The sequence below is a fragment of the Oncorhynchus masou genome, chromosome 1 (assembly GCF_036934945.1).
Source record: "Oncorhynchus masou masou isolate Uvic2021 chromosome 1, UVic_Omas_1.1, whole genome shotgun sequence".
NCBI classification, from domain to species: Eukaryota; Metazoa; Chordata; class Actinopteri; order Salmoniformes; family Salmonidae; genus Oncorhynchus; species Oncorhynchus masou.
The window spans coordinates 31,039,048-31,053,064 of NC_088212.1; the positions used below are offsets into that span (position 1 = coordinate 31,039,048).

General features: G+C 46.6%; 1 protein-coding gene across 4 annotated transcripts in view; it reads right to left on the reverse strand.

The window, feature by feature from the left end:
- The window catches only part of LOC135541787 (probable E3 ubiquitin-protein ligase HECTD4), a 74,103-nt gene that overhangs the window by 45,315 nt on the left and 14,771 nt on the right, over positions 1-14,017 (reverse strand). For 2 of the 4 annotated variants that reach the window (XM_064968193.1, XM_064968185.1), the window contains exons 11-17: positions 13,805-13,945; positions 13,415-13,650; positions 12,370-12,512; positions 12,183-12,253; positions 11,957-12,062; positions 11,633-11,753; positions 11,394-11,516 (exon numbers count right to left, since the gene is read on the reverse strand). In XM_064968193.1, the coding sequence (XP_064824265.1) occupies positions 11,394-11,516; positions 11,633-11,753; positions 11,957-12,062; positions 12,183-12,253; positions 12,370-12,512; positions 13,415-13,650; positions 13,805-13,945 (941 nt within the window). Of the gene's footprint in view, positions 1-11,387; positions 11,517-11,632; positions 11,754-11,956; positions 12,063-12,182; positions 12,254-12,369; positions 12,513-13,414; positions 13,651-13,804; positions 13,946-14,017 lie in introns of all 4 variants that reach the window. The other 2 variants (XM_064968176.1, XM_064968167.1) reach the window with 1 other exon arrangement.

A 14,017-nucleotide genomic window follows, 5' to 3' on the forward strand; every position in this document is an offset into this window, starting at 1 on the left:
GAGAGAGCGAGAGAGAAAAAAGAGAGCGAGACAGAAAAAAGAGAGCGAGACAGAAAAAAGAGAGCGAGACAGAAAAAAGAGAGCGAGACAGAAAAAAGAGACAGACAGTGAGAACGCGAGACACAGAAAAAGAGCAAGGGAGAGAGTGAGAGAGACGCAGAAAAAAGAGACAAAAGAAAGAGAGACAGAAAGAGAGCCAGAGAGAGAGCGACACAAAAAAGAGACAGAAAGAGAGCCAGAGAGAGAGCGAGACAGAGAGAGAGCGAGACAGAGAGAGAGCGAGACAGAGAGAGAGTGAGACAGAAAGAGAGCGAGAGAGCGAGACAAAGAGAGACAGAAAAAAGAGAGCGAGAGAGCGACAGAGAGAGCGAGAAAGCGAGACAAAGAGACAGAAAAAAGAGAGCGAGAGAGCGACAGAGAGAGCGACAGAGAGGGCGAGAGCGACAGAGAGAGCGAGAGCGACAGAGAGCGACAGAGAGCGACAGAGAGGGCGAGAGCGACAGAGAGAGCGAGAGCGACAGAGAGAGCGAGAGCGACAGAGAGAGCGACAGAGAGAGCGACAGAGAGAGCGACAGAGCGACAGAGAGAGCGACAGAGAGAGCGACAGAGAGAGCGACAGAGAGAGCGACAGAGAGAGCGACAGAGCGAGAGAGAGAGCGACAGAGCGAGAGAGAGAGAGACAGAGAGACAGAGAGAGCGAGAGCGAGAGACAGAGAGAGCGAGAGACAGAGAGAGCGAGAGAGAGAGCGAGAGACAGAGAGAGCGAGAGACAGAGAGAGCGAGAGAGAGAGAGAGAGAGCGAGAGAGAGAGACAGAGAGAGAGCGAGAGAGAGAGACAGAGAGCGAGAGAGAGAGACAGAGAGCGAGAGAGAGAGACAGAGAGCGAGACAGAAAAAAGAGAGCGAGACAGAAAAAAGAGAGCGAGACAGAAAAAAGAGAGCGAGAGACAGAAAAAAGAGAGCGAGAGACAGAGCGAGAGACAAAGCGAGAGAGATAAAGAGACACAGAAAAAAGAGAGAGAGACAGAAATAAAAGAGTCACAGGAGAGAGAGAGAGACAGAAAAAGAGAGACACAGAAAAAAAGAGAGAAAAAGAGAGAGAAAGACAGAGAGAGAGAGAGACAGAAAAAAGAGCGAGACAGAGACACAGAAGGCTAGAGGTCATGATCAGATGAGCTTCTGCTTTTTTCAGCATTTTCTTAAAAAAAGATAGCAATTTAGATAAACTTGGATTTGTCAGGAACATATACAGGATGCTACCCTCTAAAACCATAACCTTCACTCCAAATCAAAACTCAAAACCTACAACCTGATTTGGGATGGAATTAGAATCACCTGGAAGGTTTTCAACTACCAAGGATTATTATTCTATACAGCAAATTCTCTGGAAAACAACAGAAACCTGAAAACACCATCCAACCTGGAACTGAGTGAGTAATGTTTAGTCTGAAACTATATTTTATTTCCAAAAGCCAAGAAGAAAAATACACTACATTACTTTATAAGGACTGAACGCTAACATAATCCTGCCAAGCTTGATACAGCTTCAATTAGCACTGATGTGTCAAGTGGGAGGTTTCAAATTCCTTTAGCCCAACAATGGCAGGAGAGTCAAACAGTCTACTCCATCCAAATGGAGAGGCCTAAGAAGCTGCCTCCTGCTGTTAAGATGTAATTAAAATAGAGTACCCTGTGTATGTAAAGAATAATAAGGCAAGAAAAGATTACAAAATGAAGCTCCTTATGGAAAATCAAGAGACACTTTTTGCTGACTATTACAAAAATGGGAACATCAGCAACCTTATCTTCCACACAAACCATCCCCTGGCACGGCACAGTGCTATATTAGCACACTCCCCTTTTGTTAAGAGAGGGGGTGTTACCGAGGGGTGAAAACTCAGGATACTTGACAACGAGGACTCGGAGTCCGCTAATATAAATCTCAATAAGTCTGGAACAGTAATGGTACAGTGTAACCCCAAACAGTTTCAGCTGAACTTTCACCTTAACAAAAAATTAGCCCAGCAGGTGAAGCTCTACCTTGAGAAAGATACCCCCACCCCGAGAGGGTCAGACCAGACCTCTTCATTATATAACCCCACAGACGAGCCACCACCAGCGGAAAGTCAACCTCCCAGCACAGAGTACTACCCTCTCATTGAAATGAAGGATACATTTACCCAGCTGGAGGTAAGGCAGGTGGAGCTGGAACAGCAGGTGATTACACTCCAGACAGCACAGACCCAGACAACAGTCCAGCACGACAACACTCTCTTAACCAGACCCGGAGAGCTGGAGGTAGAGAGAGACATATCTGCACTCTGGACAATGGTGAGACAACTTCAACAGGAGAAAGAGCAGGAGCAGAACAGAGCACTAGAGGAGAGGATCAGATCGCTAGAGGAGAGGTTGAGGGGGATGGCGTGTGACAGAGAACAATCCACTAGAGAGGTAGCCACCCCCTGCAGAGAAGCTAGCAGAACAGCCCACCTCAGCACCCGACAAAAGTCTCGACACTACAGCAGAACAGTCCACACCAGACACTGACCAGAGTCGACATCACAGCAAAACAGACAAATGAAGAACCCCAAGCCTAGCGGCTCTCACCACCCCCCACCCTGATAGCCTTTCTGACAACTCCCCCCACACCCACTGAGGACATACATAAAACACAGATTGTTCTCCTTATGGACTCAAATGGGAAATACATACAAGAAAAAAAACTTTTTCCCCAACACAGTGTGTCTAAACTGGTGTCCAAACACCCAGCACGCCCTAGACCTTCTGTCTGAGGACCAACAAAGTTCACCAAGCCACATAATAATACACACAGGCACAAACGACCTGAGAGCACAGCAGGAAAGGGTGGCCACAGCACTGAAGGGAGTGATTGAAAAAGCTTCTTCTACTTTCCCCAACGCACAAGTGGTTATCTCCACCCTGCCACCAAGAAAAGACTTCCACCCTGCCACAATACAGCAGGTAAACACAAGTATTTCCCGTGACAGTGCCTCAAAACCAAATGTTTTCCTGGCCTACCACTCCACCCTGGACTTGAACAGCCTCTATGACCAGGTCCACCTCTACAAGGCAGCAGTGCCCACCTTTGCCCGGACTCTAAAGAACATCGCTCTCAAACGTATCCAACACTTCACACAGGAGCAACAGATCAATAGACACCACCACAGCACCCCCAGCCACATTCACACCCCAACCAATCCCCCCCTCGTCCCCATGTCAACCATGCCCACACTCCACTTAGGCCCCCTCAGATCAGCCCCTCCTGCCCAGCCCATGCACCCCACCCCCGCAAAGAGGGCCTCAACATGGAAATCACACATACGCCCAGGCAGTGAGTGGGCAAACAGGCCCAACCCCCACTCTTACACTAGCCCAAGCCAATGTCATGTACCAGATGCTCGGCAGGCTCTGCTCACACTTACTGGCCTGTGGCCAAACCACACGACCAACAACACTGGACACTTTATGGAACAAAAAGCATTCACTGTATCATCCTGGAATATCCCAGGCCTGAGGTCATCTGCCTTTGGCCTAAAGAGCAGGAACCCGGACTTCACCAAAGAAATCGGTAATACAGACATTGTTATCCTGCAAGAAACCTGGTATAGAGGAGACGGACCCACTGGTTGCCCTCTAGGTTACTGAGAGCTGGTAGTCTCATCCACCAAACTACCAGGTGTGAAACAGGGAAGTGACTCAGGGGGTATACTAATTTGGTATAGAGCAGACCTAACTCACTCCATTAAATTAATCAAAACAGGAACATTTTACATTTGGCTAGAAATTCAAAAGGAAATTATCTTAACAGAGAAAAATGTCCTCCTGTGTGCTACCTATATCCCCCCACTAAAATCCCCCTACTTTAATGAAGACAGCTTTTCCATCCTGGAGGGGGAAATCAATCATTTCCAGGCCCAGGGACATGAACTACTCTGTGGCGACCTAAATGCCAGAACCGGACAAGAACCTGACACCCTCAGGACACAGGGGGACAAACACCTGCCTGCAGGTGACAGCATTTCCTCCCACATATGCCCCCCTAGGCACAACTATGACAACATAACCAACAAAAACGGGTCACAACTCCTGCAGCTCTGTCGCACGCTGTGTGTGTGCATAGTCAATGGTAGGCTTCGAGGGGACTCCTATGGTAGGTACACCAAAAGCTCATCTCTTGGCAGTAGTACTGTAGACTACTTTATCACTGACCTCAACCCAGAGTCTCTCAGAGTGTTCACAGTCAGCCCACTGACACCCCTATCAGACCACAGCAAAATCACAATCTACTTGAATAGAGCAATACTCAATCATGAGGCATCAAAGCCAAAGGAACTGACTAACATTAAGAAATGCTATAGATGGAAGGAATGCAGTTTGGAAACCTACCAAAAAACAATTAGACATGAACAAATTCAATCCATTTTAGACAATTTCCAGGGTAAAACGTTCCACTGTAATAGTGAAGGTGTAAACTTGGCATTAGAAAATCTTAACAGTATATTTGACCTCTCAGCTTCCCTATCAAATCTAAAAATATCAAATTGAAAACCAAAGAAAATGAACAACAATGATAAATGGTTTGATGAAGAATGCAAAAATCTAAGAAAGAAATTGAGAGACCTGTCCAACCAAAAACAGAGACCCGGAAAACCTGAGTCTACGCCTTCACTATGGTGAATCACTAAAACAATACAGAAATACACTACGGAAAAAGAATGAACAGCACGTCAGAAAACAGCTCAATGTAATTGAAGAATCCATAGACTAACCACTTCTCGGAAAATTGAAAAACACTAAAACAAACAACACGAAGAATTATCTATCCAAAATGGAGATGTATGGGTAAACCACTTCTTCAATCTTTTTGGCTCTATAACAAAGAATAAAGAGCAAAAACATATACAGGATCAAATACAAATATTAGAATCAACTATTAAAAACTACCAGAACCCACTGGATTCTCCAATTACCTTGAATGAGCTACAGGACAAAATAAAAACCCTCCAACCCAAAAAAGGCATGTGGTGTTGATGGTATCCTTAATGAAATGATCAAATAGACAGACAACAAATTCCAATTGGCTATACTACAACTCTTCAACATCATCCTTAGCTCTGGCATCTTCCCCAATATTTGGAACCAAGGACTGATCACCCCAATCCACAAAAGTGGAGACAAATTTGACCCCAATAACTACCGTGGGATATGCAACAACAGCAACCTTGCGAAAATCCTCTGCATTATTATTAACAGCAGACTCGTACATTTCATCAATGAAAACAATGTACTGAGCAAATGTTAAATTGGCTTTTTACCAAATTACCGTACAACAGACCATGTATTAACCCTACACACCCTAATTGACAACCAAGCAAACCGAAACAAAGGCAAAGTATTCTGATACTTTGTTAATTTCAAAAAAGCCTTCGACTCAATTTGGCATGAGGGTCTGCTATACAAATTGATGGAAAGTGGTGTTGGGGGTAAAACATATGACATTATAAAATCAATGTACACAAACAAGTGTGCGGTTAAAATTGGCAAAAAACACACATTTCTTCCCACAGGGCCGTGGGGTGAGACAGGGATGCAGCTTAAGCCCCACCCTCTTCAACATATATATCAACGAATTGGCAGGGGCACTAGAAACGTCTGCAGCACCCGGCCTCACCTCCTAGAATCTGAAGTCAAATGTCTACTGTTTGCTGATGATCTGGTGCTTCTGTCACCAACCAAGGAGGGCCAACAGCATCACCTAGATATTCTGCCAGACCTGGGCCCTGACAGTAAATCTCAGTAAGACCAAAATAATGGTGTTCCAAAAAAGGTCCAGTCGCCAGGACCACAAAAACAAATACCATCAAGACACCATTGACCTCGAGCACACAAAAAACTATACATATCTTGGCCTAAACATCAGCGCCACAGGTAACTTCCACAAAGCTGTGAACGATCTGAGAGACAAGGCAAGAAGGGCATTCTATGCCATCAAAAGGAACATAAATTTCAACATACCAATTAGGATCTGGCTAAAAATACTTGAATCAGTCATAGAGCCCATTGCCCTTTATGGTTGTGAGGTCTGGGGTCCACTCACCAAACAAGACTTCACAAAATGGGACAAACACCAAATTGAGACTCGGCACGCAGAATTCTGCAAAAATATCCTCCGTATACAACGTAGAACACCAAATAATGAACGCAGAGCAGATTTAGGCCGATACCAACTAATTATCACAATCCAGAAAAGAGACGTTAAATTCTACAACCACCAAAAAGGAAGCGATTCCCAGACCTTCCATAACAAAGCCATCACCGACAGAGAGATAAACCTGGAGAAGAGTCCCCTAAGCAAGCTGGTCCTGGGGCTCTGTTCACAAACACACCCCACAGAGCCCCAGGACAGCAGCACAATTCGACCAAACCAAATCATGAGAAAACAAAAAGATAATTACTTGACACATTGGAAAGATTTAACAAAAAAACAGAGCAAACTAGAATGCTATTTGACCCTAAACAGAGAGTACACAGTGGCAGAATACCTGACCACTGTGACTGACCCAAAATTAAGGAAAGCTTTGACTATGTACAGACGCAGTGAGCATAGCCTTGCTATTGATCATCCTTCCGGGTTGGAGCGAGCGGTCGCATCTACACTTCGGTCCGCAGGTAGTATAACTTTTCAAAACATTTTCATTACATTTCATTATAGTACAACGGTTTGATTTGTCTAATCTTAGCAATTTCTTCTTAGCTAGCTACATAGCCGTCTTTGTATCAAAGATAATTGCGTAATTATCGTATTTCGTCGTCCTAACGTAGTCTACACTGCTATCTGCCCAGCAGCTAGCTAACGAATACCAGCACTGTAGAAACTATTCACTCAACTGAACGACTCAATTAGTGTAGTGTTAGCTAGCTACATAGTTGTCTTTGCTGTCTTCGTATCCAAGATAATTGTGTAGTTTAGAGTGTGTAGACTTAGAGTGATTATCTTAATTTACCGAGGTTAGCTAGCCAGCTATTTGTCGTCCTTAACGTAGGAGATACTGCTAGCTAGCTAGCCAACAGCTAGCCAACGTCTACCGAATAGAACTTCAACAACCCGGTCAACATTCCGCTTCGCTCCACAGGTAGTATCACATTTTCATTTCACTTCATTACAGTACAACGGTTTGATTTGTTTGATCGTAGCTAGCTAGCTACATAGCCGTCTTTGTATCTAAGACAATTGTGTAGTCTAGAGCGATTTTCTAGGTTAGCTAGCCAGCTATTGTCGTTCTTTTAACGTAACGTAATCAACACTGCTAGCTAGCCAGCTAGCCCCCGAATAGCAGCACTGTAGAAACTATTACACTCGACGGAACGACTTGATTAGTGTAGTGTCAACAACGCAGCCACTGCCAGCTAGCCTACAAAGTCAACAACACAGCCACTACCAGCTAGCCTACTCCAGCAGTACTGTATCATTTCAATCATTTTAGTCAATAAGATTCTTGCTACGTAAGCTTAACTTTCTGAACATTCGAGACGTGTAGTCCACTTGTCATTCCAATCTCCTTTGCATTAGCGTAGCCTCTTCTGTAGCCTGTCAACTATGTGTCTATCTATCCCTGTTCTCTCCTCTCTGCACAGACCATACAAACGCTCCACACCGCGTGGCCGCGGCCACCCTAATCTGGTGGTCCCAGTGCGCACGACCCACGTGGAGTTCCAGGTCTCCGGTAGCCTCTGGAACTGCCAATCTGCGGCCAACAAGGCAGAGGTCATCTCAGCCTATGCCTCCCTCCAGTCCCTCGACTTCTTGGCACTGACGGAAACATGGATCACCACAGATAACACTGCTACTCCTACTGCTCTCTCTTCGTCCGCCCACGTGTTCTCGCACACCCCGAGAGCTTCTGGTCAGCGGGGTGGTGGCACCGGGATCCTCATCTCTCCCAAGTGGTCATTCTCTCTTTCTCCCCTTACCCATCTGTCTATCGCCTCCTTTGAATTCCATGCTGTCACAGTTACCAGCCCTTTCAAGCTTAACATCCTTATCATTTATCGCCCTCCAGGTTCCCTCGGAGAGTTCATCAATGAGCTTGATGCCTTGATAAGCTCCTTTCCTGAGGACGGCTCACCTCTCACAGTCCTGGGCGACTTTAACCTCCCCACGTCTACCTTTGACTCATTCCTCTCTGCCGCCTCCTTTCCACTCCTCTCCTCTTTTGACCTCACCCTCTCACCTTCCCCCCCTACTCACAAGGCAGGCAATACGCTCGACCTCATCTTTACTAGATGCTGTTCTTCCACTAACCTCATTGCAGCTCCCCTCCAAGTCTCCGACCACTACCTTGTATCCTTTTCCCTCTCGCTCTCATCCAACACTTCCCACACTGCCCCTACTCGGATGGTATCGCGCCGCCCCAACCTTCGCTCTCTCTCCCCCGCTACTCTCTCCTCTTCCATCCTATCATCTCTTCCCTCTGCTCAAATCTTCTCCAACCTATCTCCTGATTCTGCCTCCTCAACCCTCCTCTCTTCCCTTTCTGCATCCTTTGACTCTCTATGTCCCCTATCCTCCAGGCCGGCTCGGTCCTCCCCTCCCGCTCCGTGGCTCGACGACTCATTGCGAGCTCACAGAACAGGGCTTAGGGCAGCCGAGCGGAAATGGAGGAAAACTCGCCTCCCTGCGGACCTGGCATCCTTTCACTCCCTCCTCTCTACATTTTCCTCCTCTGTCTCTGCTGCTAAAGCCACTTTCTACCACTCTAAATTCCAAGCATCTGCCTCTAACCCTAGGAAGCTCTTTGCCACCTTCTCCTCCCTCCTGAATCCTCCTCCCCCCCCTCTGCAGATGACTTCATCAACCATTTTGAAAAGAAGGTCGACGACATCCGATCCTCGTTTGCTAAGTCAAACGACACCGCTGGTTCTGCTCACACTGCCCTACCCTGTGCTCTGACCTCTTTCTCCCCTCTCTCTCCAGATGAAATCTCGCTTCTTGTGACGGCCGGCCGCCCAACAACCTGCCCGCTTGACCCTATCCCCTCCTCTCTTCTCCAGACCATTTCCGGAGACCTTCTCCCTTACCTCACCTCGCTCATCAACTCATCCCTGACCGCTGGCTACGTCCCTTCCGTCTTCAAGAGAGCGAGAGTTGCACCCCTTCTGAAAAAAACTACACTCGATCCCTCCGATGTCAACAACTACAGACCAGTATCCCTTCTCTCTTTTCTCTCCAAAACTCTTGAACGTGCCGTCCTTGGCCAGCTCTCCCACTATCTCTCTCAGAATGACCTTCTTGATCCAAATCAGTCAGGTTTCAAGACTAGTCATTCAACTGAGACTGCTCTTCTCTGTATCACTGCGGCGCTCCGCACTGCTAAAGCTAACTCTCTCTCCTCTGCTCTCATCCTTCTAGACCTATCGGATGCCTTCGATACTGTGAACCATCAGATCCTCCTCTCCACCCTCTCCGAGTTGGGCATCTCCGGCGCGGCCCACGCTTGGATTGCGTCCTACCTGACAGGTCGCTCCTACCAGGTGGCGTGGCGAGAATCTGTCTCCTCGCCACGCGCTCTCACCACTGGTGTCCCCCAGGGCTCTGTTCTAGGCCCTCTCCTATTCTCGCTATACACCAAGTCACTTGGCTCTGTCATAACCTCACATGGTCTCTCCTATCATTGCTATGCAGACGACACACAATTAATCTTCTCCTTTCCCCCTTCTGATGACCAGGTGGCGAATCGCATCTCTGCATGTCTGGCAGACATATCAGTGTGGATGACGGATCACCACCTCAAGCTGAACCTCGGCAAGACGGAGCTGCTCTTCCTCCCGGGGAAGGACTGCCCGTTCCATGATCTCGCCATCACGGTTGACAACTCCATTGTGTCCTCCTCCCAGAGCGCTAAGAACCTTGGCGTGATCCTGGACAACACCCTGTCGTTCTCAACTAACATCAAGGCGGTGGCCCGTTCCTGTAGGTTCATGCTCTACAACATCCGCAGAGTACGACCCTGCCTCACACAGGAAGCGGCGCAGGTCCTAATCCAGGCACTTGTCATCTCCCGTCTGGATTACTGCAACTCGCTGTTGGCTGGGCTCCCTGCCTGTGCCATTAAACCCCTACAACTCATCCAGAACGCCGCAGCCCGTCTAGTGTTCAACCTTCCCAAGTTCTCTCACGTCACCCCGCTCCTCCGCTCTCTCCACTGGCTTCCAGTTGAAGCTCGCATCCGCTACAAGACCATGGTGCTTGCCTACGGAGCTGTGAGGGGAACGGCACCGCAGTACCTCCAGGCTCTGATCAGGCCCTACACCCAAACAAGGGCACTGCGTTCATCCACCTCTGGCCTGCTCGCCTCCCTACCACTGAGGAAGTACAGTTCCCGCTCAGCCCAGTCAAAACTGTTCGCTGCTCTGGCCCCCCAATGGTGGAACAAACTCCCTCACGACGCCAGGACAGCGGAGTCAATCACCACCTTCCGGAGACACCTGAAACCCCACCTCTTTAAGGAATACCTAGGATAGGATAAAGTAATCCTTCTCACCCCCCCTTTAAATGATTTAGATGCACTATTGTAAAGTGGCTGTTCCACTGGATGTCATAAGTTGAATTCACCAATTTGTAAGTCGCTCTGGATAAGAGCGTCTGCCAAATGACTTAAATGTAAATGTAATTGAGAAAGGCCGCCGTAGGCAGACATGGCTCTCAAGAGAAGACAGGCTATGTGCTCACTGCCCACAAATGAGGTGGAAACTGAGCTGCACTTCCTAACCTGCTGCCCAATGTATGACCATATTAGAGAGACATATTTCCCTCAGATTACACAGATCCACAAAGAATATCTACTGGGTGAAATTCCACAGAGTGCCATCACAGCAGCAATATTTGTGACCTGTTGCCACAAGGGCAACCAGTGAAGAACAAATACCATTGTAAAAACAACCCATATTTATGCTTATTTATTTTCCCTTGTGTACTTCAACCATTTGTACATTGTTACAACACTGTACGTACGTACGTACGTACGTACGTACGTATGTATGTATGTATATATATATATATACACACACACGTATATAAAATATGACATTTGTAATGTCTTTATTGTTTTGAAACTTCTGTATGTGTAATGTTTACTGTTAATTTGTATTGTTTATTTCACTTTTGTATATTATCTACCTCACTTGCTTTGGCAATGTTAACACATATTTCCCATGCCAATATAGCCCCTTGAATTGAAATTGAATTGATTTGAGAGGGAGACACAGAAGGAGAGAGAGAGAGAAAGAGAGAGAGAGCACAACACACACACAGAGAGAGACACACCACATGGACAGACAGCAGTAGGGATATTTAAAAGGGGTGTTTACCTGTACCTTCATTGTTTCCCCTTGTAGGGAGCTGTCACTGTCGTCATTGTCGTCGGGGCGTATCAGAACGGTGTTGCTAAGCAGGTGGTTCTGAACGGCCATGAGGTAGCGCAGGCTTGATGAGGCCACCTGGTAGAGGGGAAGGAGGGAGGGGGACTACAAGTCAGTATGGAACAACTAACACACTTCATCTACTGCTGATTGCTAAACAGACCGTCTGACCAGACAAAGCGAAATACACATACTGGCACAGTGGAGAGGAGCTTCTGGAAGTCATCCCTTGCGACAGTCTGACATTTAGTGATAAGAAGGCAGGATTCACGGACAACGGTCTTCAGGATGCAGTGCAGGAGTTCATCACTTAGTCTGGAGGGGAAACACAGGCGAGATAATGAGAGTGATTCAGCTGAACAACCCTGTTATACAGAGAGCAGAGTCATATTGCATTATTATTATTAATCATGGCTACATTTTATGGCATCAGGTTACTCAGTGAAACCACTCAACTCTGGTTAGGGGAGGAATTGAGAGTTATATGAGAGAAAATGTCTCCAAAAGCTGGACTCTACCTGTAGTGGTCATCTTCGTCGCTCCCAAATCGATTTTTCTGCAGCTGGTCAGCCAGGTTGGTGAGGATGACATCGCGGAGCTGAGACAGACCACTGTTCCTCTCCCCTGAAGATCACACACAACTATTTCAATACTTCCAGTGTATCAGATATTTGAGATACACACTCTAATCATGTATGTGTTAAGAGTGATCACAAAACCCAACGAGTAGGTCGCAACTATCACCTTCTGTCAGGACCAACCTCAGCAGGCTGCTGAGTTCAGACTCCCCCTGATACAAAGTATTCAAACCCGAGCTATAGAGAGGGATGGATAGACAGACAATGACAGTAGGTGTTAATCACATCTGTAAGATCATGTCTTTACGTGTGTCCTGTGTTTATGGTTTTGTTCTGTACGGAGTTGTGTTTACCTGATAGCCAGGCACACTTCTCCCTGGATCTCTGGTCCGATCTGATCCACAGGAGCCATGAGCAGCTGCCACAGGAGCAGGCCTGAACGCCGCACGCTCTCCCTGTTCTGCTCCGACTGAGGGTTGAAGAACCTGAACACCACCTGAAGAGCAAACACCAATGTGTAAAAATGAGTGATTGAGATATCAGTTGGACTCCATGTAGCATCATAGCAGCACAGGGGTCTTAAAACTGAACTTGTCAAGGGACACCGGCAACCCAGGGACCCAATCATTCATTAGCAAATCAAAAAATAAATGAATAAAATCACGTCTTGTCTTATCAGTGATAATGGCAAGGAGAAGTAACCAAAATGATATATTATTTGGACCTCCCCATATTATAAATTGGAAGAGGAATTGTACTCGACCCTAGCCTATTAGCTAGAAAGGTAACTCCAAACACATTTTCGCTAATAGCAGCTGTTCAGCTGGTTGAACAAAGGTTAACCATGTGTTGGCAAAATTTGCCGCACTGGTAGCCTATTCATGGGAGATTTTTCTACGCCTGTGTCAGATACTCCAGTGAGAGTAATTTGCTCATATGTATATACTGTATTGTATACTACACCACTGACTGTTAAACAGCCAACTCCAGTACATTACAGGCTGCTGCCTATAGACATAGATTAGAAATCACTGGCCACTTTAATAATGTCTTGGTATCTGGCATTACCGTAGTCATCTCATATGTATAAACTACACTCTATACTATTCTACGGTACCTTAATCACTTTAATTGTGTGAAAATATTGCATCACCCATCTCATATGTATATACTGTATTCTATACTATGCCACTGTATCTTAGTTCAATGCCACTCTGACATATGTATATATGTATTCTTATTCCATTCCTTACTTACATTTACGTGTATTTTGGGTATATGTTGTGAAAATGTTAGATATTACTGCACTGTCGGAGCTAGAAGTACAAGCATTTTGCTACACGCACAATAACATCTGCTAAACACGTGTATGTGATCAATTCTCCAGCTCCACTGTACCTGGAACACCACCAGGATGCAGCGGATGATGCAGGTGTCCCTGTTGACCATGGCTTTCTCCATGATGTCGCAGATGCTGCTGAAGTGGCGAGCCTCAATGGGGTGCTGCTTGCCCATGAGGGCGCCCAGGGGAAAGCTGCTGCTGCTGGCTGCCAGAAGGTTGAGCTGGTGGATGCACATGGCGCCCACATGGTGAAGCAGCTGGTTGATCACCTCTCCGGTGGCCACGGTCTCCTCTGCAGTAGGGAGAGAGGGGTAAGTCAACTCTTAACGGTACGATTTGACTTAAAAGGAAGAAGCTGGTTGAGACACTCTTCAGCCTATAATTCTGCAGCACATCATTTGAGATCAGCGTTGTTTTCTAAACAAGAGTAAAACTGTTTTGGTTACCTTTGGGTTCCTTGATGACATGACTGACGCCAAGCCTATGGCACACGTGATGGAAGGCCTGGTTGCCAGGGTTAGACCACTGGTCCATGTAGTCACTGGAGCAGGTCCAGATTAAGTTGTTGAGGGCGTCATAGCAGGCTCCTACAACACAAATGTCACATAAGCTCTACTTTAAGAACGGTGCACTTATCTAGAAATACATTTTAAAAAGCC